The sequence below is a fragment of the Coregonus clupeaformis genome, chromosome 1, assembly GCF_020615455.1.
Source record: "Coregonus clupeaformis isolate EN_2021a chromosome 1, ASM2061545v1, whole genome shotgun sequence".
Lineage (NCBI taxonomy): Eukaryota > Metazoa > Chordata > Actinopteri > Salmoniformes > Salmonidae > Coregonus > Coregonus clupeaformis.
The window spans coordinates 74,390,769-74,404,956 of record NC_059192.1 but is presented as its reverse complement, the minus strand read 5'-3'; the positions used below and the strand labels follow the sequence as shown (position 1 = coordinate 74,404,956).

Below are 14,188 nucleotides of genomic sequence, written 5' to 3'. Positions count from 1 at the left end.
GGAACAGAACAGAGGTGACTGCGTTAGTGTGTTAATTGCATTTCAATATATGGGCCAATGTCTTGTTGCGGTCCGGATCATTCCCCATTTCTCTCCCCTCCCTCAGGGCATCAGTCCTCGCATCACACCCAACTTGATGAGATTAACTCTCCAATTAGGTTCTGAGACCGGCTTCCTCCTCGACACAATGGAGGAGATTTCAATCACTCTGGACTGAGACAGAACACATCTCTGTGGTTGAGATTAACTGGAGAGTCCTACAGTGCTGTACCCGCACAGCTTGATACAGGCTGGAGAGAGAGAGGTGGAGTCCGACAGTTCTACACACAGCTCAGCTAACAATACAAGTTCACTTAGCTTCCGCCCCCGTAGACGGTAGCAGCTCCACAGGATTTTCAAAGTGATTAGATCAAGGTGGAGGCTTGATCATAAGAGCCACTGGGCCCATTGTTAAAGCTATGAGTGCTTTGTGAGGTGTGCGAGATGTACTAGCCCAGCAGAGAGCTATGGATGGAGGAGCTACTGGCAATTATCTAGAGCCAGGGGTCTGAGGCTATATTCCCTATATAGTGCACTACTTTAGGGCTCTGGTTGAAAGTAGTGCACTATATAGGGTGCCATTTGGGATGTAGCCTTTGAGTCAAGTGAGAAGAACAGTAAAGTATTATCCGGTCTAGGGAACCTTGGTTTTCCAACAAGATGAATAACTGTTGCCAGTTCGTTTTGTTTCGTCAAGCCTACCAGCGGTTTTCCCCCTTGCTCCTGTCTTTCTCAAGTTCCTGTTTTCTAGTTTTCCCGGTTTTGACCATTCTGCCTGCCCTGACCCTGAGCCTGCCTGCCGTTCTGTACCTTGTCACACCACCCTGGATTATTGACCTCTGCCTGCCCTGAGACTGCCTGCCGTTCTGTACCTTTTAGACTCTGATCTAGATTACTGACCTCTGCCTGCCCTTGACCTGTCGTTTACCTGCCCCGTTTTTGTAATAAACATTTTGTTACTTCGACACTGTCTGCATCTGGGTCTTCTCCTGAAACGTGATAATACCACTAGAATCCCCACTAAGATTCATGCAAAATCCCTAGCTATAAATTCCAAGCTTCCCAGATTCCCCATTCACTAAATTCAAACTATACAGTCTTACCTTTCAGGTCAATGTAAAAAAGAAAACCACGCTTTCCGGTATTCAAATGGTGTGGGCTATTACTGTATAATGGTACTGTATATAAAGCATAACCAGTATGTGTTTGAAGATCTGTTTATGCTGTGACCGTCTTAAGGGAGGTCACACTGTTGTCTTCATGCCCTTCAGATAAAAGGTAAAAGCATGCTGATAATATACAGTCCTATCCCACCATACTGGGCCATCACGTCAATGAGAGAACTACACTTTAAGGACCGGCTTATATTCCTATGGTAGAAAGAGGTCTTAGTAGGCCTATTGTATTCATTGATATGCATAATCACTGTATGTATTGAAAGTCAATGCCCTAAAGTGCACCTGAAACGCTAAATAGAATCTGTGTAAAAATGCTTGTTGTGTTTGGCCTGTATCCGCTCAGGTATAACCGAACATCGCCGCGAGCACTCCCCATCCTAACTGGGCATGTACACAATTTTCTGGTCAATAGATATTAAGCACACACTCGTTCTCCACGTTACCAAACAAATAGACAGAAATGGAAATGCAGTGTCTTAATAAACAACAGACAGGAAGATAAAGATAAACACTGTTTTTAATGGATGTTAAAGAGCAGTAGAACATTCACAATGTGTCCATCCAGGCAGCCTAGCGGTTAGTGTTGGGCAAGTAACCCAAAGGTCGCTGGTTCGAATACCCAAGCCAACAAGGTGAAAAGTCGTAACCCTAATTTGCTCCAGGGGCGCTATACTACTATGACTGACCCTGTAAAACCCTGTATCCATTCATGTTTTTTATATGTTCTATTTATATCTGTAAATTAACCAATGATGTCAAGCCACACCCGGCCATGATTACAGACAACTGTGTCCTTCGAAACTATATAAACTAGTGACCCGCAGTGTTTGTCATTATACCCTGATGAAGACAGCTTATCTGCCTAAACTTTGGTTATTAAATTATTTCATCTGAGTTACAGTGACGCTCTCCTTTTCTTTTTCAAAAGTGTTCTACTCCGCTAGCCAGCACCTCTCCTAAACAGGTGTTCTACTCCGCTAGCCAGCACCTCGCCTAAACAGGTGTGCATTTCTTTCGCCTCCAGATGACCCTGTAAAACACCTATCCGGTGTATGTGACAATATACACTCACCAGCCAGTTTATTAGGTAAACCACCCCATTCACGAAAATTGATCGCTCCTACAGACATTGAGTCACGTGGATTGCTATAGAAAGCAGGCAGACAGGCATCCCGTTACTGTTCGATTGAACGTTACAATGGGCAAAACGAGTGACCTAAGCGACTTTGAGCGTGGTATGATCATCCGTACCAGGCATGCTGGATCCAAGAGTGGGCAAAGCTGTCATCAAGGCAAAGGGTGGCTATTTGAAGAATCTCAAATATAAAATATATTTTGATTTGTTTAACACTTCTTTGGTTACTACATGATTCCATATGTGTCATTTCATAGTGTTGAGGTCTTCACTATTATTCTACAATGATGAAAATAGTAAAAATAAAGAAAAGCCCTTGAATGAGTAGGTGTTCTAAAACTTTTGACCGGTAGTGTACATATATATATTTTTATTTTATTTTCATCCATACACACATCTACCCACCATACATATATACTGGACATATAGTATGTACGTTAATGTATACATATGTACATCTAATCCGATTAATTAACATTTCTAATGTTCATGCCCTTAATGAATCATCAAGAACAAACATCATGACAGCTCCGTTACGGCTTTAGACTTATATAGAACAGCACAATAACACAACACCATTGGTATGTACGTACAGTATGAACCCCTTTATTCATTAGTCTCTCTGTGCCACTGACAGTGATGGAAGGCAGACTGTTGGGCTAAAAGCTAGGAAAGAAGGTACAAGAGAAGCCCTCTAAAGATAAGTTTTTCCTTCTCCTGACCATGTGATCTGACAGGGAAACACTCTGGGCCTTAGAAATGAAATGACCAGGAAACACTCTGGGCTCTAGTTACAGCCTACAAGTAGGGTCCAGAGTTTCTCCAGGTCAGGTCACATGGTCTGGGGAAAACCCCTGGTCCTAGCCATGTGACAGGAACAGTATTTAACCTTGGTTTAGTAGTGGCAAAGATGACCGCTTCATCTTTAGCACTGTAGAAGAGTAGCAATGACAACATTGCTTAACGCCTGAGTAGAAAGAATAGATCAATTGAAGTGTTATGTTATGAATAGCTATAACCAGGCTATAACCAGGGTCCATTATTGCAGACATTATGGTAACTTTCTCCATTACAAGTTTAACATACAATATGCAACAGCAGCATGGTTTCGTCAGGGTGAATGATAATCATTAATATTTGATTATTGTGCTTCAAAAGAAGACCAGTAATAATTTCATAATTTGCTCATATTATTGATGTGTACAAACTGATTTACAGTCTAGGTTATCATCTGCTACTTCCTGTTTACGTCTCATTTTAACAGTTCTGATTGGACAGCTGACTGGGGGCAGTCACAAGAACAACTTGAATCAAATATTTTCCAAGTATTCTCTTATTTTCTCCCCAAGTCCAGTAATCTCTATTCTTGAGTAATATGTACTGTTTGTATTTAAGTTAAAGCAGTGTACACGTTTCATGCACTTGATCAAGCTTCTCTCCAAGTGTTACTCAACTGTAAGACAACAGATCTATTCACTGTTAACCTGCTAAATCACATTCCGTTCACAATCATTGGAACGGCTGGATAGTCAATCCAGCAGAATTATTTGCATTGATAAAATCCTTAAATTGTGTGATGGAATATGTCATTGTGCAGATTATCGTATGGTAACAGCTTGATAACAGAAATATAAAAGAGCGGCAGGTAGCTTTGTGGTTAAGAGCGTTGTGCCAGTAACCGAAAGGTCGCTGGTTCTAATCCCCGAGCCGACTAGGTGAAAAAATCTGTTGATGTGCCCTTGAGCAAGGCGCTTAACCCTAATTGCTCCTGTAAGTCGCTCTGGATAAGAGCGTCTGCTAAATGACTAAAATGTAAATGTAATGAATGCCCATCGCTTTGGTTAATGTAAAGGGATGATGTCAAAATCAAAATTGGCACCAAAATGCTGACATTCGTCAAGAAAAAAACGTTAGTTTCGTATGAAGAACACTTTTCTATATGTCCACTCACCGCAAAAAAAGCTAGAAAACACTGTAGGCCATGATACAGTTTTACTAAAAAAACTGAGTAAAATTAGGAAACAGTCCCCCTCCCCCCAGCTATTCCACGTGTGGTCTTCAGGGTCAGAGAGCAGGAAGAGTCTGTCTGTAGATCCTAGAGAGGGAAGATATAATGTCCTGCTGTTGGAAACCTGTAGAAAGCCTAAAGGAGGAGCAGCCTCCTGCCTCTCCCCTGCAGCATATATAATGTCCTGCTGTTGGAAACCTGTAGAAAGCCTAAAGGAGGAGCAGCCTCCTGCCTCTCCCCTGCAGCATATTTATGTCCTGCTGTTGGAAACCTGTAGAAAGCCTAAAGGAGGAGCAGCCTCCTGCCTCTCCCCTGCAGCATATATAATGTCCTGCTGTTGGAAACCTGTAGAAAGCCTAAAGGAGGAGGAGCCTCTCCCCTGATGATGTCATCACCAATGTCTTTCTGTCCCTCTCTATGGCTCAGAATCCATCCAGCACCAATAAACCCCTCTGTATAATCCAATCAAAGAAGAGGTCAGAGGTCAGTGGGTAAAGGTTAGAGGTCGCCGCTCTGGGGCTCTAGGTTGCGGCCCTCCTGGTTGTGGCTGCGCCCAAGTATGGGGAAGCTTGACGAGGATCTGGACTGGGCCGTCTTACTGCTGGCCACTGGAGTGTCCCTGGGAGGAGACAAAAGGTCAAGAGGTCAGCAAAGGTAACCAGAGGTTAGTAATGCAGCTATGATCCCTTATTGATGTCACTTGTTAAATCCACTTTAAATCAGTGTAGATGAAGGGGAGGAGACAGGTTAAAGAAGGATTTTTATTTTTATTTTACCTTTATTTAACCAGGTTGCAGCGGAGGGTGCAGAGCTGGTGGCCGGGGTAGGGGTAGCCAGGTGGAAAGCATGGCCAGCCGTAGCAAAATGCTTATTGAAATTCTCGATTATCGTAGATTTATCGGTGGTGACAGTGTTTCCTAGCCTCAGTACAGTGGGTAGCTGGGAGGAGGTGCTCTTATTGTCCATGGACTTTACAGTGTCCCAAAACTTTTTGGAGTTAGTGCTACAGGATGCAAATTTCTGTTTGAAAAAGCTAGCCTTTGCTTTCCTAACTGATTGTGTATATTGGTTCCTGACTTCCCTGAAAAGTTGCATATCGCGGGGGCTGTTCGATGCTAATGCAGTACTCCACAGGATGTTTTTGTGCTGGTCAAGGGCAGTCAAGTCTGGGGTGAACCAGGGGCTATATCTGTTCTTAGTTCTGAATTTTTTTGAATGGGGCATGCTTATTTAAGATGGAGAGGAAAGCACTTTTGAAGAACATCCAGGCATCCTCTACTGACGGAATGAGGTCAATATCCATCCAGGATACCCGGGCCAGGTCAATTAGAAAGGCCTGCTCGCTGAAGTGTTTTAGGGAGCGTTTGACAGTGATGAGGGGTGGTCGTTTGACCGCAGACCCATTACAGATGCAGGCAATGAGGCAGTGATCGCTGAGATCCTGGTTGAAGACAGCGGAGGTGTATTAGAGGGTAAATTAGTCAGGATGATATCTATGAGGGTGCCCATGTTTACGGATTTAGGGTTGTACCTGGTAGGTTCCTTGATAATTATAACATGCCATTTTATAATTTGTGTGAGATTGAGGGCATCTAGTTTAGATTGTAGGACGGCCGGGGTGTTAAGCATATCCCAGTTTAGGTCACCAAGCAGTACGAACTCAGAGGATAGATGGGGGGCAAGCAATTCACATATGGTGTCCAGGGCACAACTGGGGGCTGAGGGGGGTCTGTAGCAAGCGGCAACAGTGAGAGACTTATTTCTGGAAGCTCAAACTGTTTGGGCACAGACCTGGATAGTATGATAGAGCTCTGCAGGCTCTCTCTACAGTAGATTGCAACTCCACCCCCTTTGGCAGTTCTATCTAGACGGGAAATGCTGTAATTCGGAATGGAAAGTTCTGAATTTTTGGTGGCCTTCCTAAGCTAGGATTCAGACACTGCTAGAACATCAGGGTTGGCAGTGTGCTAACGCAGTGAATAACTCAAACTTGGGGAGGAGGCTTCTGATGTTGACATGCAAGAATCCAAGGCTTTTACAGTTACAGAAGTCAACAAATGATACCGCCTGGGGAGTAGGAGTGATACTGGGGGCTACAGGGCCTGGGTTAACCTATACATCACCAGAGGAACAGAGGAGGAATAGAATAAGGATACGGCTAAATGCTTTAAGAACTGGTCTTCTAGTGCGTTGGGTACAGAGAATAAAAGGGGCAGATTTCCGGGTGTTGTAGAATAGATTCAGGGCATTATGTACAGACAAGGATATGGAAGGATATGAGTACAGTGGAGGTACACTGGTCTCCGCATACTCTATGTAGTACTGTGCGCCTCCCATAGTCTGTTCTGGACATGGGGACTGTCAAGATTCCTCTGGTGGCATGTCTTGTGGGGTATGCATGGGTGACCGAGCTGTGCGCCAGTAGATCAAACAGACAGCTCGGTGCATTCAACATGTCAATACCTCTCATAAATACAAGTAGTGATGAAGTCAATCTCTCCTCCACTTTGAGCCAGGAGAGATTGACATGGATATTATTAATATTAGCTCTCTGTGTACATCCAAGGGCCAGCCGTGCTGCCCTGTTCTGAGCCAATTGCAATTTTCCTAAGTCCTTTTTTGTGGCACCTGACCACACGACTGAACAGTAGTCCAGGTGTGACAAAACTAGGGCCTGTAGGACCTGCCTTGTTGATAGTGCTGTTAAGAAGGCTTTATTATGGACATACTTCTCCCCATCTTAGATACTGTTGTATCAATATGTTTTGACCATGACAGTTTACAATCCAGGGTTATTCCAAGCAGTTTAGTCACCTCAACTTTCTCAATTTCCACATTATTTATTACAAGATTTAGTTGAGGTTTAGGTTTTAGTGAATGATATGTCCCAAATACAATGCTTTTAGTTTTAGAAATATTTAGGACTAACTTATTCCTTGCCTCCCACTTTGAAAAAAGTGTTGCAGTCATTTCAGTCGCTGTAGTAGCTGACATGTATAGTGTTGAGTCATCCGCATACATAGACACTCTGGCTTTACTCAAAGCCAGTGGCATGTCATTAGTAAAGATTGAAAAAAGTAAATGGGCCTAGACAGCTGCCCTGGGGTATTCCTGATTCTACCTGGATTATGTTGGAGAGGCTTCCATTAAAGAACACCCTCTGTGTTCTGTTAGACAGGTATCTCTGTATCCACAATATAGCAGGTGGAGTAAAGCCATAACACATCCGTTTTTCCAGCAGCAGACTATGATTGATAATGTCAAAAGCCGCACTGAAGTGTAACAAAACAGCCCCCACAATCTTTTTATCATCAATTTCTCTCAGCCAATCATCAGTCATTTGTGTAAGTGCTGTGCTTGTTGAATGTCCTTCTCTATAAGCATGTTGTCAATTTGTTTACTGTAAAATAGCATTGTATTTGGTCAAACACAATTTTTTCCAATAGTTTACTAAGGGTTGGTAACAGGTTAATTGGTTGGCTGTTTGAGCCAGTAAAGGGGGCTTTACTATTTTTAGGTAGCGGAATGACTTTTGCTTCCCTCCAAGCCTGGGGGCACACACATTCTAGTAGCCTTAAATTGAAAATATGGCAAATAGGAGTGGCAATATCGTCCGCTATTATCCTCAGTAATTTTCCATCCAAGTTGTCAGACCCCGGTGGCTTGTCATTGTTGATAGACAACAATAATTGTTTCACCTCTTCCACACTCACTTTACGGAATTTAAAATTACAATGCTTGTCTTTCATCATTTGGTGAGATATACTTGGATGTGTAGTGTCAGCAATTGTTGCTGGCATGTCATGCCTAAGTTTGCTTATCTTGCCAATGGAAATATCATTAAAGTAGTTGGCAATATCAGTTGGTTTTGTGATGAATGAGCCATCTGATTCAATAAATGATGGAGCTGAGTTTGCCTTTTCCCTAAAATGTCATTTAAGGTGCTCCAAAGCTTTTTACTATCATTCTTTATGTCATTTATCTTTGTTTCATAGTGTAGTTTCTTCTTCTTTTTATTCAGTTTAGTCACATGATTTCTCAATTTGCAATATGTTTGCCAATCGGTTGTGCAGCCAGACTTATTTGCCATTTCTTTTGCCTCATCCCTCTCAACCATACCATTTTTCAATTCCTCATCAATCCACAGGGATTTAATCGTTTTTACAGTCATTTTCTTCATGGGTGCATGCTTATTAGTAACTGGAATAAGCAATTTCATAAATGTGTCAAGTGCAGTGTCTGTTTGCTCCTCATTACACACCACCAACCAACATATATTCTTTACATAGGAATCACTACAAAACTTATTGTATGACCTCTTATACACAATAATTAGGCCCAGCCTTTGGAACTTTGGTTTTCCTAGATATGGCTACTATATTGTGATCACTACATCCAATGGATTTGGATACTACTTTCAAACAAATCTCTGCAGCATTAGTCAAGATATGATCAATACATGATGATTTAATTCCTGTACTGTTTGTAACTACCCTGGTAGGTTGACTGATAACCTGAACCAGGTTGCAGGCACTGGTTACAGTTTGAAGCTTTCTCTTGAGTGGGCAGCCTGATGAAAGCCAGTCAATATTTAAAATCACCCAGAAAGTATACCTCTCTATTGATATCACACACATTATCCAGATACTGACTGTTAGCACTTGGTGGTCTATCGCAGATTCCCACCAGAATGGGCTTTAGGTGAGGCAGATGAACCTGTAGCCATATTACTTCAACAGTATTTAACATGAGATCCTCTAATCTTCACAGGAATGTGGTTCTGAATATAAACAGCAACACCTCCACCATTGGCATTTCTATATTTTCTGTAAATGTTATAACCTTGTATTGCTACCACTGTATTATCAAAGGTATTATCTAAGTGCGTTTCAGAGATAGTCAGAATATGAATGGCATCTGTTACTAGCAAATTATTGATTTCATGAACCTTGTTTCTTAAGCTACATATGTTAACGTGGGCTATTTTGAGCACTTTTCTTCTGGGATGCTTACTTGTTTTTATTGCTTTACTGGGAAGCTTAGCAGCAGTAGATGTGCTCATGTTCTTTATGTTAGTGCAGGGTGAGCTGCACACAGTGGACTTCCTCCTAGGGCACACCGGCTCAGTGCTAACAGTATAAATCTGAGTGCTATAGATAATGCTAGTTGTTCAGTGTACACCTTCAAAGTGGCTTGTTGTGCCAGCCCAGTTATAGCATCCAGTCATTTACTGCATCATTCACACCATGTCCCACACCAGTTGAGGCTGTGACCTCTCAGTGAGCGTGACCCTCTCAGTGAGTGCGACCAATCACAGATCCCAACAATAATCTAATTTCCTGTTCTGGCAGCTGATAGTCAGAACACCGAGATTCTAAAACGGAGATCAAATAAAGAGCTGAGTTGATCTATCCTCTGATATCTACATTGACGATAGAGCTGTCTCAGCCATTGATGACCCATCCAAAATGGTGACCTCTCTTTTATGAATGACTGAGCGATTCCTAGTGTGGCTGCCATGTTGTTAACGGGCCCCTGGTTAGGAGGGGGCTGGGATGGAGAGGTTATCTCCTACCGGTGTGCATATGACGCTCATAGGATTGTTTGATAAATCACACTTATTCTACAACATTCTAAATTCCGTTCGTATGTAGTATTTTAGAATAGTTTCTATGCAATATTGATAAATGAGGCCCCAGAACTTGAGACTAGAGCTCTGTGTTTTCTGTGTGCCATTTTGGGCAGAATGTGCTGACTGCTGAAACTAAGGGGACACTTTTGGGGTGAGGTGAGACTGAGTCATCTCCAAAGAGAGGAGTGATGACAAGTGCAGCTTGAGACGAATCGGGTTTTCATCTCTCTCTCCTTCTTCCTTCTCTCTTCCCCTCTCCACTTGTCGGGATCTGTGATTGGTCGCGCTCACTGTGAGGTCACAGCCTCAACTGGTGTGGGACGTGGTGTGAATAATGTAGTAAATGACTGGATGCTATAACTGGGCTGGCACAACAAGCCACTTTGAAGGTGTACACTGAACAACTAGCATTATCTATAGCACTCAGATGTGTCAGGCAATATATTATTAGGAAGCACTTGGTAAAATATGTGTTTTCCCCATCTGACAATTCAAACTCCGATGCACACGCTGAAGCGCGTACCCACACACACACACACAGACAATGTGACAGACTGTCACTCACAGGCAGAAGGGCAGCAGCTGCAGCAGGGTCTCCTTGGTGGGTTTAGCAGAGAACTCTGGCAGGGTCTGGATCAGCTTGTTCAACACCATCCTCAGGTACGACTGCAGCTGTTTCCTACGCTCCTCTACAAACTTGGCATCCTGAGGAGAGGAGAGGACAGACGAGAGGGAGATGTTAATACTGTACATAGGGAGGGGGAGAGCGAGAGAGAGAGAGAGAGAAAGAGTGAGCGAGCACAGTTAAGACTGCAGTTGTTTCCTATACAGTGCCTTCAGAAAGTATTCATACATTTTACATTTTAGTCATTTAGCAGACGCTCTTATCCAGAGCGACTTAAAGTTAGTGAGTGCATACATTATATATATTTTTTTATATACCCCTAGACTTATTCCACAGTTTGTTGTGTTACAGCCTGAATTCTAAATGGGTTAAATATTTTAAAAAATCTCACCGATCTACACACAATACCCCATACTGACAAAGTGAAAACATGTTTTTAGAAATGTTTGCACATTTACTGAAAATGAAATACACTAATATCTAATTAACTTGAAGTATTCACACATCCGAGTCAATACATGTTAGAATCACATTTGGCAGCGATTACAGCTGTGAGTCTTTCTGCGTAAGTCTCGAAGAGCTTTGTACACCTGGATTGTATAATATTTGCCCATTATTATTTTCAACATTCTTCAAGCTCTGTCAAATTGGTTGTTGATCATTGCTAGACAACCATTTTCAAGTCTTGCCACAGATTTAAGTCAGAACTTAAACTCGGCCACTTGGGAACATTGAATGTCATCTTGGTAAGCAACTCCAATGTATATTTGGCCTTGTGTTTTAGGTTATTGTCCTGCTGAAAGGTGTATTCATCTCCCAGTGTCTGTTGAAAAGCAGATTGAAATTCCCTGGTCTTTGTGGTTGAATCTGTGTTTGAATTTCACTGCTCAACTGAGGGACCTTACAAATAATTATATACAGTGGGGAAAAAAAGTATTTAGTCAGCCACCAAATTGTGCAAGTTCTCCCACTTAAAAATATGAGAGAGGCCTGTAATTTTCATCATAGGTACACGTCAACTATGACAGACAAAATGAGAAATAAAAATCCAGAATATCACATTGTAGGATTTTTAATGAATTTATTTGCAAATTATGGTGGAAAATAAGTATTTGGTCAATAACAAAAGTTTCTCAATACTTTGTTATATACCCTTTGTTGGCAATGACACAGGTCAAACGTTTTCTGTAAGTCTTCACAAGGTTTTCATACACTGTTGCTGGTATTTTGGCCCATTCCTCCATGCAGATCTCTTCTAGAGCAGTGATGTTTTGGGGCTGTCGCTGGGCAACACGGACTTTCAACTCCCTCCAAAGATTTTCTATGGGGTTGAGATCTGGAGACTGGCTAGGCCACTCCAGGACCTTGAAATGCTTCTTACGAAGCCACTCCTTCGATGCCCGGGCGGTGTGTTTGGGATCATTGTCATGCTGAAAGACCCAGCCACGTTTCATCTTCAATGCCCTTGCTGATGGAAGGAGGTTTTCACTCAAAATCTCACGATACATGGCCCCATTCATTCTTTCCTTTACACGGATCAGTCGTCCTGGTCCCTTTGCAGAAAAACAGCCCCAAAGCATGATGTTTCCACCCCCATGCTTCACAGTAGGTATGGTGTTCTTTGGATGCAACTCAGCATTCTTTGTCCTCCAAACACGACGAGTTGAGTTTTTACCAAAAAGTTCTATTTTGGTTTCATCTGACCATATGACATTCTCCCAATCCTCTTCTGGATCATCCAAATGCACTCTAGCAAACTTCAGACGGGCCTGGACATGTACTGGCTTAAGCAGGGGGACACGTCTGGCACTGCAGGATTTGAGTCCCTGGCGGCGTAGTGTGTTACTGATGGTAGGCTTTGTTACTTTGGTCCCAGCTCTCTGCAGGTCATTCACTATGTCCCCCCGTGTGGTTCTGGGATTTTTGCTCACCGTTCTTGTGATCATTTTGACCCCACAGGGTGAGATCTTGCCTGGAGCCCCAGATCGAGGGAGATTATCAGTGGTCTTGTATGTCTTCCATTTCCTAATAATTGCTCCCACAGTTGATTTCTTCAAACCAAGCTGCTTACCTATTGCAGATTCAGTCTTCCCAGCCTGGTGCAGGTCTACAATTTTGTTTCTGGTGTCCTTTGACAGCTCTTTGGTCTTGGCCATAGTGGAGTTTGGAGTGTGACTGTTTGAGGTTGTGGACAGGTGTCTTTTATACTGATAACAAGTTCAAACAGGTGCCATTAATACAGGTAACGAGTGGAGGACAGAGGAGCCTCTTAAAGAAGAAGTTACAGGTCTGTGAGAGCCAGAAATCTTGCTTGTTTGTAGGTGACCAAATACTTATTTTCCACCATCATTTGCAAATAAATTCATTAAAAATCCTACAATGTGATTTTCTGGATTTTTTTTCCTCAATTTGTCTGTCATAGTTGACGTGTACCTATGATGAAAATGACAGGCCTCTCTCATCTTTTTAAGTGGGAGAACTTGCACAATTGGTGGCTGACTAAATACTTTTTTCCCCCACTGTATGTGGGTGCTTTGCTGGTGACACTGTGATGAGGTAGTCATTCAAAAATACTGTTAAACACTATTATATCACACAGTGAGTCCATGCAACTTATTGACTCAAGACATTTCAGCCTCTCTCTCTCTCTCTCTCTCTCGCTCTCTCTCTCTCTCTGTGGGGAGAGAGACTATGGAGGATGTGCATGTTTATATGTACACACTCAGGAAGCTGACAAATATCATAGACCATATTTATTTGTGTCCTTGTACTTCCATCTCAAGTCAGCAACAACTATATATCATGTTGTTCATCTGCAGGTTCACTGAATTCTGCAAAGGTGGCCAGCGCAGGGACAGAGCAGCATTGACTCATTATTGACCACTACAGGTGTCCATGTGTACAGCCAGGGCCACCCCAGGCAGAAGGCCATAACAGAGGCTATACTGCAAGACCTGATCATTTCCTGCAACCTGCCTATGTCCTTAGTGGACAACCCTCCCTTTAGGCATTTCATGTCAGTGGTAGATGACAAATATAGACCAGTAAGTAGGCCCACGTTGACCAGGCGCCTGCATGACTTAACACTGTATAAAGAGGCTATAATCAAAAGTGCCCTAGAGAAGACAGAATCCGTGTCTGTCACTGTAGATATATGGACTGACAGGACCATGAGGGGCTTCATGGGAGTAACGGCCCATTACATGACCATGGAAGAGAAAAAAACTCCCAGACTGGAGTCAGTTCTGTTGAGCTGTGATAGATTCACAGGGTCAAACACTGGGGAAAGAAAGAATCAGTGATACATTTGAAGTAATATGTGATAATTTTGGCATAAAACATAAATTAGATTATATCATATGTGATAACACTGCAAAGGTGAAAAAGGCCTTCACAGTTTGTTTCCCCAAAGCAAGCAATGATCATGATGATGATGATGATGATGATGATGATGTGGATAACCCCAGCTTATGGGAGGAATTTGGTGAAGAGTACAATGCTGATGTTGAAGCTATCCAAACCAACTGCAGGCAATAGCGCTTACAGTGCTTTGCCCATTCATTACAACTGG

At 42.6% G+C, this 14,188-nt stretch overlaps 1 protein-coding gene across 1 annotated transcript in view; it reads right to left on the bottom strand.

Annotated features, from left to right (window-relative positions):
* Nucleotides 1–4,106: 4,106 nt before the first annotated feature.
* The window catches only part of LOC121576866 (sorting nexin-29-like), a 132,990-nt gene continuing 122,908 nt past the window's right edge, over nt 4,107–14,188 (bottom strand). Inside the window, exons 20-21 of the mRNA XM_041890416.2 lie at nt 10,558–10,697; nt 4,107–4,979 (exon numbers count right to left, since the gene is read on the bottom strand). Of these exons, the coding sequence (XP_041746350.2) occupies nt 4,859–4,979; nt 10,558–10,697 (261 nt within the window). The 3' untranslated portion in view covers nt 4,107–4,858. The remainder of the gene's footprint in view (nt 4,980–10,557; nt 10,698–14,188) is intronic.